The sequence below is a fragment of the Gracilinanus agilis genome, chromosome 4 (assembly GCF_016433145.1).
Source record: "Gracilinanus agilis isolate LMUSP501 chromosome 4, AgileGrace, whole genome shotgun sequence".
Classification (NCBI taxonomy): domain Eukaryota; kingdom Metazoa; phylum Chordata; class Mammalia; order Didelphimorphia; family Didelphidae; genus Gracilinanus; species Gracilinanus agilis.
The window spans coordinates 143,357,287-143,374,398 of NC_058133.1; the positions used below are offsets into that span (position 1 = coordinate 143,357,287).

Consider the following 17,112-nt stretch of genomic DNA (forward strand, 5'->3'; position numbering starts at 1 on the left):
GTTCAACCCTTGCAAGAATATCTTGTAGCTGCTGGACAGTTACAAAAAAGGACTCCGTTCAGTTCAGTTCTGAGTACCACATTTTATGAAGGACATTGATAAGCTAGAAAGAAAAGAGAGGAAGACAGTCAACAGGGCCAAAGCCTCAAAATGATATTATATAAAAATAGGTTAGATTTCAGGCCCTCCTCACAACTCATCTGGACTATTACAATAATATCTTTTAATATTCCCAACTCCCAATCTCTTCTCTCCATTCCATCTTCCATTAAGCTGCTACAATGATTATTTCTGAAGCTTAGACCCAACTTTATCTCTAGCTTACTCATGAAGGTTCAATGGCTTCCCACCACTGGCATCAAGATCACAAAGTGAAAGAGTGGGCTCCTTTTGGAGGTTAGACCTTTATTTGAAGGTCTTCAAGAAAGGACAGATGGCCATTTGTCAGACATGATGCAGATATGATTCAGATAGCTGTTGGACCCAGTGGCCACTGAAATACTCTCCAACCCAAATATTTTGTAAATTATCCACCCCTGGAATTGTTAGTGTTAACTATCCAGATTTGCGACCTGTTCCTGTTTAAGTAATAGTTTAATCCACTCTACTTCCATTGACATTTTTGTTCTAAACTTCATATTACCATGGGATTCTTTGATATGTAACAAGGCTATTAAAATAATACATTTTAAACTATCAATTAAATTTTGGGAATAAAAAAGTAAGCATTAGCAAAATGTAATCTATAGTATATGAATGTACATATATCTATCAATTAATAAGTGAATGATCAGATCAAAAAGTGTGTCAACAACTATCATCTGCCATTTTCTTGAAGGATATTAACTATTTGATGGTTATTTTGCCCACAGTATCTACGACATATGTAATCTATCAAAGAAGTAAGAATCTCTCAAGAGAACCACATGATAAACATGGATAAATATACCATTCTGTGTTTTCTTATTTAAATTGTGAAAGACTCTTAAAACAAAAAATTGAAGAAGTGAAATTCTCAACTCTTTTTTAAGTTAACATTAAAATAAATATGCTTGCCTTTTAGACAAATGCTTAAGCTTTGAAGAGATCATGTGAAAGAATCATCTAAATACATTGTTAATAAAAGCATTCTCTAAAAGAAGAATTCCATATTTTTGTTTAACAAAGCTTGCTAATTAGAACATTAACATTATAAAATAAAAAGAAATTAATGCTTTACATTTAATAATATTACTGTAATACTTTATATTCAAGTCTGAAACGCAAGCAGTAAGGATTTCTGCTTTGTTTCCCTTTACATGAAAATATTATAAAGAAATATGAAGATCATTCATGTCAAAAATCAAAATAGAAATCCCAAAATAAGTTTGTAAATGTAATTTTAAATTAAATAATATAACTTTTTTCTATGCTGAGAAGAATGGCAAAGCTGAGATATCCAAATGGATCCAAAGAGGTCAACTACCTTAAGTGTAAATAATGATCAATGAAATTAATAATATGTTCTTTACACGTAGAGATTTCTATGTAGATACTCAAGCATTTAGAGTTTCTTTTCTTGAAACATGTCTAGTAGTTAAAGGTACACACATTATTTCTTTCCCCATCCCCAATGAAATTTCTTTTCATATGCCACAAATTATGAATTTATCAATCTTATTAGGACAATAAACTTCAGACTTTGTTTTAAAAATAATTTTTTGCATGAACCTCTACATTTACCTCCATTGTTTTCCCTTCTTTACTTTCTTCTTATTCTCTCTGACTCCTTTTTGGTCATTTGTTTATTTTGGCCCTTCCTTTAGCATCATATGCCTCAGTCTGCATAATGTGGCTTTTCAAATAAATTTTAGAGCCTACCTTCATGGGTAATTAGGTTTTCTATTTTTTTTATGGTAATTTGAGTTTTTTCTGTGGCTAGAACCAAAAGCCAATTTAAAAAGCTATACTAAAGGAATTACCTTGGCATCATGAGTTGTAACAACAACCTATTTTGGTTCAATATACATGTATTGTGCCTTTAATCTATATTTTAATATCTCTACTATATAGATATTATACAACCTTATGAAGCTTTCTTTGATCGCCTCCAGATCTGTATGCTTTCTCCCTTCTCAATTTTTCCTAAAGCTGTTTGTCTAAGATTTTCTTGACTCCTTTCTCTTCCTACTTTATATTTATTCAACTATGTACATATTATCCACCTACCCACCCAATATAAGATTCTGGAGGTAAGGAACAGTTTCATTTTGGACTTTGTCTCCCCAGTGCCTAATAAAGTATCTTGTGCATGGCAGAGCCTTAATAGATATCTTAAACTGAATCAAATGTACACAAGGCAAATTTATTACAGGGTAAGAAATATAATGATAACTTACTTTCTCTTAGCATAAAAGATATTTTCCAGTGGCACATGGTATTGATGTTATATTACTAGATATGGAAATAACATAGGAGCCAGAGTTATATATTTTAGTATGCCAGAAAAGTGAGAAAATAGTACAAGATATCATCAAATATCAGATATGCTTTGGAAACATATGTCTTAGAATCTTGGTACATAAAAAAAAATGGAGTTTAGAAGTCCAACCTGTACTCAATAAGAGAAGGGAAGAGAAAATGTGCAATAATAGGAAGAAGAGATAAGGAAACAAAGGTCCAATGAGTTTACATAATTCTTACAGTGGGTCTATGACCCATTTTGATTTGTTTTTTAAACATTTAATAGTGCCTGCATCTTATAATTATTATCATCTCATTTGATTCTTACAATAACCCTAGGAGGTGCTATTATTATCCTCATTTTACAGATGAGGAAAATAACACAGAGCTTAAATAACTTACCCAGGGTGAAATATGACCAAATATGAAGCAAAATATGAACCCAGGTCTTCTTGATTACAGAACCAGAATGCTGTCCATTGTACACCGAGCTGTCTCTAGATTTACCAAGAATTTTTTTCCAGGATAACTCACTGTCTTCTATTTCATCCTCTGTTACATCATGTGTAAAGTGAAGGTTTTAGAAAAGGGGATTCAAATTAATGCATCAAGTATTTATTGACAAGGTGATATGGGGAGGGCTCTGGGTTAGGTTCTTGAGAAGCTCTGAGGTCCCTTCCTATGTTGGGGTTTCTCATTCTGTAACATTCATTCTTTTGCTATTACTAAAATGTCTTCCTTCCATTGCTTACTAGTTGTGCTTGATGGAAAGCTTTGAGAATTTTGTAGCTTGTTTTGATTAATTGGATGATTTATCATAAGCACTGAACTTTAAAGTAGAGATTGTTAATATTATCTCTTTGCACCCCTAGGTGCGGAGGTGACATACATCGACATGAATGCCTACAACAAAGGTCGACTGCAGTCATCCTTCTGGATCGTTGATAAACAGCACATATACATTGGTAGTGCCAGCTTGGACTGGAGGTCACTAGGGCAGGTAACTTTTTCACATGATATCAGTCAAAGAATATACAGTGTCCAAAAGCTACTCCTCTCACAGCCCTCCACCGTGGCTTGGGGAAACCAAATCATTTTCTCATCATTTTTGTATCTTAAGTGATATATTCGTGATAGCTAAAACTATTCATTTCATGTGAAAATGATAAGCCCTTCCAGAGCAGAATCATTGTAACAGAAATAAACCATTTCTCCAAATGTGCGTCTCAGAAGCTATGTACAGTTAGTTTGGAGCACAGCAGAGCAGGTTGGTGCATCATTTAAGTGAGTCAAATTCAGATTTTCAAAATGAGTTCGAGTATTTTATGGGAATGAAAAAAAGCATTGGTTTGTGATTCATGACTTTTATTCATTTTATTTTACTGTTTACAATCATTCAATTCTAATAAATTTCTAAATGAATAAGCAGTTTTCTTTCCACTTTTTGGCAATGAATGAGTTTTCTGAAGATGTTTATGGAATGTCATATAGGTTCAGTAAGCTAATATATATTAGAGGTAGGTCACACTGAATTTAAAAAATGATTAACTTGTCATCATTATATAGGGAGTCCTAAAAATTTTACTTTAGTTTTTAAAATTTATTTATTTAGTTGCTTGTTTTTTTAGAATATTTTTTCATGGTTACATGATTACTTTAGTTTTAAACCTTAATAACTGAAAATTTCACTAAGATGCCTGAGATACCCTATATATTATCTGTGAAACCTGAGGCTTCCATTGCATAGGCATGCAGAACTGATGACAATGTAACTTAACTTTGGTGATGAATGCTTTTATCTATATCAAATCTCTACTAAGTCGTAGAAAGGTTACAATTGGTTTCAGTGAAAGGAATACTTGACTAATAAAATCATGGACCCCCAAAGTAAATACTGCATGACACATTATATTAACATAACATCCTTTATATATAATTTTGGGAAGGGTTATTAATCTTTGTCTTATTTTATTGAAAAGAAGCTTGCCTAATAATTAAAAGAACTAGGATTTGAACACAGGTCTAGTGTCCTTTCCATTAAACCAAACTATTTCTTCCACAAATACAATCCTGACCTACTCATATCTTCTATAGTCCAGAATAGAAACACATACAGCTTTATGTTTACAAAGGAGGGAGGGAAAATGTGGGAATTGGGGAATAAGTGGTCTAATAACAGAACCTTAGATTTACTTAATGTGACATCATATTTTTCTTTTCCTTAGGATAATTTAGGAGACACCTCAAGATACAATTCCTTTTCATTATAGGGTTATATACTGAGAGAAAAAAAGGGATTTTGAAAGTTAAGTTACTTGTCCAAGGTCACAGAGGTAGTATGTGCAAATGCAGAATTTGAACCCAGGCTCTCTGACTCCAGTACCACTGCTATTTCCATGGTATCATGCTACCACCTTAAATCTACTTGCTATTTTTTTAAACCCTTACCTTCCATCTTAGAGTTAATACTGTGTATTGCCTCCAAGACAGAAGAGTGGTAAGGGTAGGCAATGGGGGTCAAATGACTTGCCCAGGGTCACATAGCTGGGAAGTGTCTGAGGCCAGATTTGAACCTAGGACCTTCCATCTCTTGACCTGGCTCTCAATCCACTGAGCTACCCAGTTGCCCCCTCTACTTGCTATTTTAAGTGTCATGAATTGTTAAACACAGTGACTAAAATATAAAATAGGATCTGAAGTTTACATTGTCATCAGTTCTGCATGCCTATGCAATGGAAGCCTCAGGTTTTACAGATAAACCATATATAGGCATCTTAGTGAAATTTTCAATTATTAAGGTTTAAAACTAAAGTAATCATGTAACCATAAAAATTTTTTCTAAAAAAACAAGCAAATAAATAAATTTTAAAAAACTAAAGTAAAATTTTCAGGACTCCCTATATAATGATGACAAGATAATCATTTTTTTTTAAATTCAGTGTGACCTACCTCTAATATATATTAGCTTACTGAACCTATATGACATTAGTATTACATAATAACCAATAAAAAGCATAAGAAGAACATACATTTACAGACTGATATAAGTTTTGCAAATCACTATATATATGTATATATATATTTTTTTTTTCTTAGTGGATCATTGAATATAGAGTTAAAGCATTTCCAGTTTGGCTTCCCTAAAAGAACGTAGGCTTTGGATTCCCTGCATCATCTTCATGCCATGATGAAAAATTAAAGTAAGATATAAATATTAATAAAGGGTAGATTCAAGCCAGGAGCATTGTTTTGTGAAAGGATCAAGGAATGGCAGCTGGCGGCTCCATGGATAAAGCACTGGTTCTGGAGTCAGAAAGAGCTCAAATGCTACTGCATTTGACATCCCTAGCTGTAGGGGATGTCAAGTAACTGACAAGTAACTTAACTTCTAATTGTCTGACAAAAGGATATATTGGAGAAGGCAATGATAAAAAACCTTCAGTATCTTTGCCAAGTAAGCCCCATGGACATCAATGGTTCATAGGCCAAGAAGAATCAGATATGACTGAATAACAAACCAAAAGTATTAACATGAACAATAATTTAGGAAGGGTTAAGGATTCCTCATCCTCATCAGTAAGGATTTTATAAATATATGGATTGATATTTATTGGTGTCTTCATAAGTCATCATTTGTCCATAAAAATATAATTGTGATGTTTTGATGTGCTTTTGTTTTGAGGGAAATTATTGTTACTTTATCTGAGCTATCATCAGACTTTCTCTGAGTGCTTCTATGTCTGTGTCACCTCTAAAATAAATTTCCTTCAGATACTTGATATAGGCAAAATGAGCTTCATTACTTTACCTTCTTGAGTGACATTTCCATTTTCATTGAAGACAGTGGTTAGAAAGCCAACGTGGTAGTTCCTTTGTCACTAATGATAAAATTAATTGTATAAATGCAGACAAATTTGTTATGTTTTCCATGTATTTGTACCCTCTTTTCAGTTGTATGTTAGCTTTCTTGATGTTCTATGTCTCAACTTCATCTCATCCCAACTTTTCTACATATTTGTTTTTGTTTTTCCTGATTTTTGCTATTTTATAAAGGAATCATCTATAATCTTTTGCCATCTTATTTAATTTTTTTCTTAAGTAAGTTTCATTTTAAACTGATGTTCCCTTTAGCAATCACATGATGATCAAATGTTTATGGACTAAAGTGGTTCCTAATATCTCTTGGCTTTCATATTAGGATGACTATTTGTATTAATTAACCTTGTGCCACAATTGATGATCATATCAGTTGATATCTTTGCCTTTTTCCAGGTTCCAGTTTTCAGTATCAACAGCTTATTTGACTGGGTCACTTGAACACTGTTGCAGTTGTTTACAGTGTAGCCTCACCTTTATTCTTTCTTCTAATTTGATGTCAATTCTTTGTTCTACCTAAGAGATAAAACTGTCTTTAGACTGTTCATTAATGATAATAATAAATGATGATGATAAGACCTCTTCATGAGCAAAGCTCTTCACCTGCATCATCATATGTTAGCTTCAAAACAGTCTAGTAAGGTAGAACCCAAATTTTTATTATCCCTATTCAGAGGCAAAGAAACTCAGCTCAACAAGAAAGTAACAACCTCATGATCATATAGCTAGAAAGCATCAGAGATAACATTTGAACCAAAGTTTACCTCCCTCTAAGTTCCACATGATATACACTCTGCCATTTCCCCCACTATGACTAATATACCAGTAAACAAAGAGTCATTCTCTTGTCCACTACCAACCACAACTCCAAAGGACTCATGATAAAACCAGCTATTCTATGTCCTCCATTCATTCCCGTATTTATTAGCTCTCATTTAAAAAAGGAAACAAACAAACAACAAAAACAACAAAAACAAGCATTTGGTGTCTTGGGACTCTAAGACAGAATAATTGTTTTCTTAAAACTCTAACCAGACTTATTTCCCAAAAAAGTGAATAATGAAAAGATAATGCTTTTTTAACAAATGGTTTTCTCAGAAGTAGACATACCCTACGCAGAGGAAATGTTAAAAATCATTCCCTAATACTTCTTAAACTAGGATGATCTGTTAATATTGCCTCAATCTTTCTTCTATTACAAACTGGAGGTTTTTCTGCATGGAAGAACTTGCCAAAGCTTATGGTGTTCTGAGAGCCCAGCCTTTAATAACGTGGGATCAACTTCATAGCACAATGAGACATCCAGTGGCCTTGTACCTAGCAGGTGTTTATATATGGCAGCTCTGAATTTCTGAGAAGCAGACTCATTCAGGTGAGTCTGAGATAGTTTGAAAGTGCTTGCTTCAAGTCTCCTACAAAGTATAGCTTTTCATCTGAGCCTCAGGGCTTCCCTTGGCAGCTTTTCCCTAGTATGATCATGGAAGAGTCATTTGCTTCCTGGTGCTCTCCAGATATTTTTATTTCTAGGCTACAGAAGGACTGAGATTAGAGCTGCATAAATAGATAAGAATCAGCAGTATTTAAGCATATTGATTGTGTGTAAATGAGTGCAGATAAAGTGGTTTTAATCTTGAATATTGAATATAGTTTGCTCTTTTGAACTGGCAAAACTTTCCCCCAATAAGGCCTATCTACAATGCTAATTTTCAGTAAATTCTTTTTCTGGGCAAAGATAAATCAGTCTACTTAATAGCTAACACTTAAAACAGGCAGTAAGGTTTGAAAAGAATTGTTTAAATATCATCTCCTTTTATCCTTACAACAAAGCTTGTAGGTAAGTGCTATTATTATCCCCATTTTTTAAAAGAAGGAACTGAGTTTGACAATGGTTAAAGGACATAATGGTGACTAGGGCAGAATTTGAACTCAGTTCTTCTTGACTGCAAGAAAATAACTGCCTTAAATTCTAGATTAATTATATTAGAAAAAAACACAGTGAATCAAAATTATCTTTCTCTTAGTATTCCTTTTAATGTCCTTTATTCCCCTCATATATTGACTCTTTTCCTTATCCTAGAGTACAGGGTATTCTAAACACTTAGCTTAAAATGGCATTAAAACATGTAATGACCTTGCCTTTTTCAATATAAAAAGTCAATTCAGGAGATTCATAGTTGATACAGAAGTTTGGTTTTTTTCTTTAATATCAGGAAAAGAATAGACATGCTCAGGTTAGACTGAGTGTTCATTTTTCCCAGAAAAAAAATATGACTTGAGAGACAATTTTGGTCCTGTGTGCTTATTTGTATACAATATTTTCTTATACTTCTGCTTTACAAATCAGAAATTATTTTCCCACAGTAAATATACCATATAAAATGGTTCTTCAAAAGAAAACCTCAAAGTGAATTGTTCTTTCTTATTAAGAACTTTAGTAATTTGGCCATCATGAAATCTTACTTATTCTGAATGGTAGATAATTCTATTTTATCTTATTAAAGCCCATAAAATTTGCTGGTGAGTCATAAACTGAAGAAAGAAAGTGCTATGGCTGAGTTCCATAGCTCACTAACAAACAAGTTCCCTTCCTAATGAGTATTCAATTCCTTATTGTTTGTGTACTTAAAAGTCCAAAAGTAAGTGGTTGATAGACTTGTTAACTAGGAATTCTGGCAGCTGATACAAACTCAATTATGAGAGCTGTGTGGTGGGTGAGAGTAGAGAACAGGCTTGTACCCTTTGGGCAAATTTCCTGGCAAGCTATTGGAAGAAGTAGAGAAAAGATGGAAGCAGAAAACAGGATACTGAGGCACTAAAGGAGCAATGCCCTAATTCCATGATGGTGAACCTATAGCACAGGTGTCAAAAAGAGCATGCAGGGCTCTCTCTAAGGGCATGCCTACAGTCACCAGCAAGAGTTCTTTACTAGGAAGCCAGAGGGACTGGGCTAATGGTTTTGCAGGGAGGAGCACAACACTCAGTCTGAGGGGTGGGGTGTGGGTGGAGTCTGGGACTCTGTCTCTAAAAGGTTTATCATCATTCCCTAATGGTATCATCTCATTGGCTAATAATACCTGGGAAGGAGGTGGAGGAAATTGAATTTTCACAGATGCTCCTGGCAGAATGTGGGCCCCAAAATAGTATAGCAACACTTAGAAGCCCCTGGAAAGGAGACAGAGTCTAAGTAGGGTTAGAGGATTAAAGAGAGGAGTTATAGTGGGAGTGTGGTAGAAGAGCAGAATCCTTGTGGCTCAGTACTTTTCTGGGTAAGCAGATGAACTTCAAACATTTTGATGCCAACAAACAAGCAAACTTATCATCCCCTTTTCCCCTTCCCCTGTGTTCTGGTATAAAGCCCTAGTCACCCTGTCCTAGTCAAAGATTTGGCTATTTGGTGAGCTAAAATATGTGATTACATTATTTAACTGTTTGTGGCATTTCATTTCATATAGATTTGAATCTGAGTTATGCCCTTTGAGGTATTTATTTGCTTCTGTTCTTTCCAGGGCAAGAAAATGGCAAGAGAAATAATTAACTGGATTCTTAGTCTCATCCATTGAGTGTTTCATAAGAAATATCTAAATAATGTTATGGAGTTATAAAAAATTCTAGTATTAATATCATTTCTTTAATATAGATATAGTTTAATAGAAGAATAAATAACGAGTTCAATTTTTCACCTGGAATAAATCCATTATTGAAAAATAGTTTGAGAAGCTGCTGTATACCAGGAATTCTCTCAAGTCGAGAAGGCAAAAAATGATTACACAATCATTTGAGTGGGACTTTCCTTGAGGAGGATCATAGGAGTGTGTGATTCATTAGCTATAGAGAAGCAAAAAAACCACTTAATAAAGTCAGTTATTCAATTTTTGGTATGTTTTAGTCATAAAGGTTAAGAACTTCCTGTAGATTTATTCCTTTTGTTCCAGGACTTCTTTTTCTCTTTCTATTTGTGTGTCTCTGTGTGTGTACACATGAGAGAGACAGAGACAGAGAGATTATGTGTTTTAAGTGAAGCATGTAACTTATAACAGATCTCCATCAACAATTCCCACCATACCTGCCCCAATGTTACTGAATTCTTATAATTAACTCATTTATTTAGAGGTGATTTCATACTCATAGTTTAAAAGATTTAAGGTTAGAAGACATCTGAAAGAGATTTTAGATATCATCTAGTCCAACACCTCCTTTCAAATGTGGAAAGTCTCCAAGAGTTTAATTGGACCAAGGTCATCCAGTAAATAAGCAAAGAATTAAGAATTCAAATTCAAGTTCTCTCAATATTCTTTAGAGAGAAAATTTAGTTTGCTTAATTTCTAATAACTATTCTAATTTTGGCAGTTTGAGTTCAAGTCGGTGTTAATCAAGACAGTTTCATAATCAATGCAATTAGTTTATAATATAGTGACCTTGTCTGGTGTGTGGGGCAGGAGGGAGGACATTGATAAATTCTTTGACCTGGGCCATTGAGGAATAATTAATCCCTCAAAAAGTGAGTTAATGCAATTATTTCCTTTTCTCTTTTGCCTTTTCTGAAAGACAGACCAAAAATTAACAAAGCTTTGTTCAGATCACTGTGTACATGCACATATTTAGTTTCTTCCACCTCCACCCCTCTATCCCATCTCTAGTGGCAGCTTTGAAGTATACTCATATATAAAATCTGCTTGCTCTTTCCCCCATAGAGCTTGAAAAGAATACTTGTACCATAATTTTAGAAATCCAGGCTTCTAGAAAGACATTAGCAATCCATGGGAAGCACCTCTTTAGTATCCCAAAGTTGAGAGTTCCAGAACTAGTTGTACTAGAGAGAGAAAGGAAATGAGTGTCGCAGAAGTACCAACCTCTTGAAGAAAAAAAAATGGATTTTAGAATCTATCCCCTCAAGGGTGGGGAAAAAGATAGAGCAAGGTTAGTGAGTTCAATTTCTTGTTGAGAAGATGCATGATCCATGGGCTAGAAGAACTACAAGTGAATAAACCAAAATATCTGGGAAGGAAAAGACAAGGAATTTGACTTCTGCTATTATCATGAGTTATTTGAATAATGAAAAGGGCCTAACAACACTGTATGTGTTACTACCACCCCTCCCCTCATGTAGCCAACCTTCCATCTATACAAAGCTTCTTCAATGACTTCTATGATGATGTAAGATGAGGGAAGTCATAGGATATAATGTAATTAGAGATAAATGCAAGAGAGATATAAGCGGAGGAGCCCAATAGTATGAGCTCAGTGCTTGAAGGACAGGTAAGAAGATGAAGTATCAAATCCCACCTATAACATGTGCTAACTTAACATCTATGTGTGACCATAGACAAGCCTCTTAAGCTCTCTGAGCCTCAGTTTCCTCATCTGTTAAAAGGGACTAATAATACCTATAGTACCTGTTTTGTGGGTTGTTGGGAGAATCAAGTGAAATAATATATGTAAGATATTTTGCAAACTTCAAAGTGTCATTAAAATGCCTATTATTACATAGATATATAAAGACTTTTTTTCTTACATTAAGTATTTGAATTACCTCAAGCTCACCTGTGCTCTGGGTTATGAGTTTAAAAGAATAGGCTGCCAAAACCAGCCCCACACGCCATGTCTCCTTTGTGGTTGTGGAGCTCCTTTTAAAGTCACAAACACCGGGGGCTATTTGGGAAGAATGAGAACATCACCATCACATTTTTCCACATGGGCGTCTTATTTTATGAAGGCTCTTGGGGGCCTTGAGAGCACCATAGAGGAGATGAAAAATGTATTGTTGATAAAACTAAACAAAAAACTCCAGCCAGTACATGAGTTAGAAGGAGAATAGAACAGCAGTATCCAAGCCACAGGACTATGTGGGTGTAAACCTGTAAAAAAGAGCAAGGAAGAAAAGTTAAATTCTCCTGCTTTTTAAAAAGGTAGAGTTTGAAACTTTCCAAAAAGTGTATCTAAGATGATGATTTTCTTAAATAATTTTTTGGGTTAAAAGAGAAGTCCATTATGTTCATCAGTAGTCAAAATGTATGAAAATGTTTTCAAAGGAAATTTTCTCATAAGAAAAGAACAAATTGAGGAGAGGCCAAGTTAAATTTTGTTAATGAGTCATGTATTTAAAAACCTAGAATTTTAGAGCTGCTCTGCACTTGGTAATTATCTAGTCTAGTTTTACAGATGAAAATATTGAGGACCTGTTAGTGATTTGGTCACATAGCTCATTAAGAAAGGGCAAAATAGAATATGCCTTGTAAGTCTTTCACAGAATCTGAATCAGAAAGCACCTCAAGACCATATTATCTAGCCTACATCCAAACAGGAATCACCCATCTATCATTCCCAATGATCACCCAAATTCTTTTTGAAGACAAATATTAGAGATCTTCTAAGGGTGAATCTAGGAATTTGACTGGCCATCCTTAGAAGACAATTTGAAATAATGCTTTGAGAGTGACTAACAGGGGGCAGCTGGGTAGCTCAGTGGATTGAGAGTCAGGCCTAGAGACAGGAGGAAAAGAACAGAAAAGCAAAAATGGAGGAGTAAAGGCAAATAGTTGCCTGTGCTCTGGGTTATGAGTTTAAAAGAATAGCCTGTCAAAACCAGCCCCCCCACCAACAACCCCTTACTTCCTTTGTGGTTGTGGAGCTCCTTTAAAAATCTCAAACACCAGGGTCCATTTGGAAAAATAAGAACATCACCATCACATGTTTCCAAATTCTTCCAAATTCCCTTCCAAATATCATTAAAATAATGCCTCAATCAGATTCAAATCTAGCCTCAGACACTTCCTAGCTGGGTAACCCTGGGCAAATTGCCCAACCTTACTGCTCTTCTGTCTTAGTTTAAGATGGAAGGGTTAAAAAAGAGTAATGCTTCAAAATTATTTCTGGAGTGGCTGAACCAACAAAGGAGAAGGTGAAACTATTTTCCTGCCCCAGACAACATAGAAGGTCAGTCAAGAAGTTGGTCTCACTAGAAGGAGAATGGAGTGCAATCTGGCAGAGGTTTACCAACTCTGGCTATGTCCCAGCAAGCCAACAATAGGTGTTGGGAGTGACTGAATAGGCAACCATGCCTCCAGAGCTCTCAGTTCATAGACTTATCAGGAGGATGGACAAATTTTCAGGATATTACAAGAGACTATTTGCTAGCACTGGGATCAGGATTCTGTTGCATTGACTATAAGAAATTCTGGGTCACAGTCCCAGGGGAAGAAGATGCACTAGTAGGAGAAGAAACCCTAGACACATTTCCAGGATGGTAAAGACTGCTTGTAGATGCTCACAAATAAGAACACAGGACAGGAGAGCAGAAAATTCCTCTCCTTTTATCATACCACCAATCAATATGCTTAAAAGTCAAAATAAGCCAAGAAAATGGCCAAAAAAAAGATGAGAATCTGATCATAGAAAGTTACTATGGTGACAGAGAAGATAAAAACACAAACTCAGAAGAAGATAAAGTAATCAAAGCAACTACATGTAATGCCTCAAGGAAAAAATGTAAATTTCTCTGAGTAACAAAATCATTCCTAGAAGGACTGAAAAGAGATTTTTAAAATAAAAATAAGAGAAATAGAAGGAAAATTAAGGGGAGGGAATGAGTGATGCAAGAAAATCATGAAAAAAGTCAATAGGTTGGTTAAAAAAGGCACAAAAATATCCTGAAGAAAATAATCTGTAAAAATAGAATAGGCCAAATGGTAAAAGAGGCATGAAGAACACTGAAGAGAAGAAGTTCTTAAAAAACAGAATTGGACGAATAGAAAAAGATGTACAAAAATTCAATGAAGAAAACTTCTTAAAAAGTAGAATTTGTGAGGGGCAGCTAGGTAGCTCAATGGAAAGACAGCCAGGACCAGACACAGTAGTTCCTGGGTTCAAATCTGGCCACTTCCTATCTTTGTGACCCTGGATAAGTAATTGAAACTTCATTATAGCCCTTACAGGAATTCTGCCTTAGAACCAATGCATAGTATTAGTTCTAAGACAGAAATTAAGGGTTTTAAAAATTTATGACTCCTAAGACATCAAGAAATAATAAAATCAAAAGAAAGAAAAAATAGAAGATAATGTAAAATATCTCATCAGGAAAACAACTGACCTGAACAATAGATCAAGGAGAGATAATTTAGGAATTATTGAACAATCTCAAAAACATGATATTAAAAAAGAACCTCAATATCACATTTCAAGAAATTATCAAGGAAATATATCCCAATATTCTAGAAGCAGAGTATATTAGAAAGTGAAAGAACTCACTAATCACCACCTAAAAGAAATCTCAAAACAAAAACTCCCAGGAATATTATAGCCAAATTTCGGAAATCCCTTGTCAAGGAGGAAATATTTCAAGCAGTCAGAAATAAAAAAATCACAGTGCCACTGTCAGGATGATGCAAGATTTCGCAACTTCTACATTATAAGATTAGAGTACTTAAAATATATGCTAGAGGGCAAAGGACCTAGGATTACAGCCCAGACTGATTTACCCAGCAAAATTGAGTATTATCCATTAGGAGGAAATGAATATTTAATAAAATAGAAACTTTCAAACATTCATGATGGCATTTAGGGAGAATATAAAATTAAGAGATGAGAAAGAGAGATGCACTTAGAGTAGTGGGGGGAAGGGAGAAGTAGAATGGGGTAAATTAGCACATAAAAGAGGAATGAAATAGATTTTTACAATGGAAAAGAATTTGATGAGGAAGTTAAGGTTCAACCTTACTCTCACTGAAACTGGCTCATATTGGGAACAACATACACATTCAGTTGGGTTATAGAAATCTATCTTACATTATAGGCATGTGGTAGTGGAAAGGGATAAGAAAAGAGTGAGTCTCTTAGAAGAGAGAGTATATTGGGAGGGATGAAGTGGTCAGAAGCAAAACACTTTTGAGGGGTCAGAAGGTGAAAAAGGAGAAAGAAAGATGAATGGAAGGGGGAAGTAGGATGGAGAGAAATACATATAAATCATAACTGTGGATGTGAATTGAATGAACTTATCCAAAAAGTAGTAGCAGATAGCAGAGTAGATTACATGACAGATGCAAAGGAAAGTAAGCAGAGGTGGAGAAATGTTGTACACAATAACAGCAATATTTTATGATGATCGAACATGAATAACTTAGCTATCCTCAGCAATACAATGACCTAAGACAATTCTGAAGGCTTATAATGAAAAATGCTATCCACCTCCAGAGAAAGAACTGATGGAGTTTTAATCCAGATGAAAGTATAGTTTTAATTTTTTCCTTTATTTTTCTTGAGGGTTTTTGTCTATATTTTCTTTAATAGCATGACTAATATAGAAATATGTTTTGCATGGCTACACATGTGTAGCCTGTATCAAATTACCTGTCTCCTCAATGAAGGAGAAAGGGAGAAGGGAAATTTAGGACTTGAAATTTAAAAAAAAAACAAGCATAAAAGATTTTTATATGTAATTGGAAAAAATATTAAAATAAACACATTTCATCATAAAGAGAATAAAATGTCCTTTGACCTAAAGATCGGGTCCTTGAAAGAAAGATTTATACATACCAAAATATTAAGAGCTACATTCTTTGCAATAGCAAAAAAAAAAAAACAACTAACAAACCAAATGCCCATTGGTTAGGAAATAGACAGACATGGTACAGTAATCAATAACTATGAAGAATAAATAGCAGCATATGCAAGTTTATATGAACTGATACAAAGTGAAGGAATTAGAACCAGAATAATAAAAATATGTTAAATAAAACAGAACACTGGATAGTTAAAATGATCAATTCTGAATGTGGAGAAGAGATGAGAAAATGTACCTTCCTCCCTTTTTTGCAAGAATATGGAATATGATTGTAGACTATTGCATGGACTATCAGAATAAATTTGTTTTTGTTATTTTTTTCTGAACTGCTTTTAAAAATCTTTATTATAAATCTTTTTAGAAGGGATATCTTATTTGATCTAGGAGAGGAACATACATTCAGAATTAAGCAATATAAATATAAAAGTTATTAATAAGAAATTTAAATATAAAATCTGCCATTGTATACTTGGTTAGTTCATGTCAATGGAGTCTCTGACAATGGTTACATTTTAATATGGGGAGTTTTCTCAGTTGTCCTGACTTCTAACTCCTAATCCTGGATACATTATAAGGTTGGGGTTGTTTCTCATTTGTGTTGGCTTTTTTTTTAAGGTTTGCAAAGTGTTTTTTTTAATTAAATTAAATTAAATCAAATTAAATTTTTTTAGAAAAATTTTCCATGGTTACATGATTCTTGCTTTTACTTTCCCCTTCACCTCCCCCCCCATATCCAACACACATTTCCACTGGTTATAACATGTGTAATCAATCAAGACTTATTTATATATTATTGATTGTCTTGGCTTTTAAATCCCAATTCTGATACATGATACCCTCAGAATAAGACTGACTCCCCTTTTTCAATAATGTAGTTCACGATATTACAAAGAAAATTTTCCATTTTTCTTTTTTTTTTTTAAGTGATATCCAAAATAGAAACTCCCAGTACATTGAGATACAAGAAGAGGAAAAAAGCATAAATTCCTAATGGAGCATCAACTTTTCATTCCATAAGTCGGTCTATAGTATGAGGGATCTCCTTATAATGTTCTCCCTCCTTCTAATCCTTTCCACACAAGTCTTTTTTTTTAAATCTTCCTCTCTGTTGGTCATAGTGGGCTTGGAAATATTTTATTACTTTTGTCTTTTCTTCCTATCGCCTTGTCCTATATATTCTAGTTTCTCATATCCAGGCAGATATCAACCTTTCCCTTCATAAGAGAAAAGAGGAAAAT

The 17,112-nt window shown here is 34.2% G+C and overlaps 1 protein-coding gene across 1 annotated transcript in view; it reads left to right on the plus strand.

Moving 5' to 3' along the window:
* The window catches only part of PLD5 (phospholipase D family member 5), a 446,775-nt gene that overhangs the window by 317,730 nt on the left and 111,933 nt on the right, over positions 1 to 17,112 (plus strand). The window contains exon 5 of the mRNA XM_044673995.1: positions 3,315 to 3,442. Coding sequence (XP_044529930.1) covers positions 3,315 to 3,442 — 128 coding nt within the window. The remainder of the gene's footprint in view (positions 1 to 3,314; positions 3,443 to 17,112) is intronic.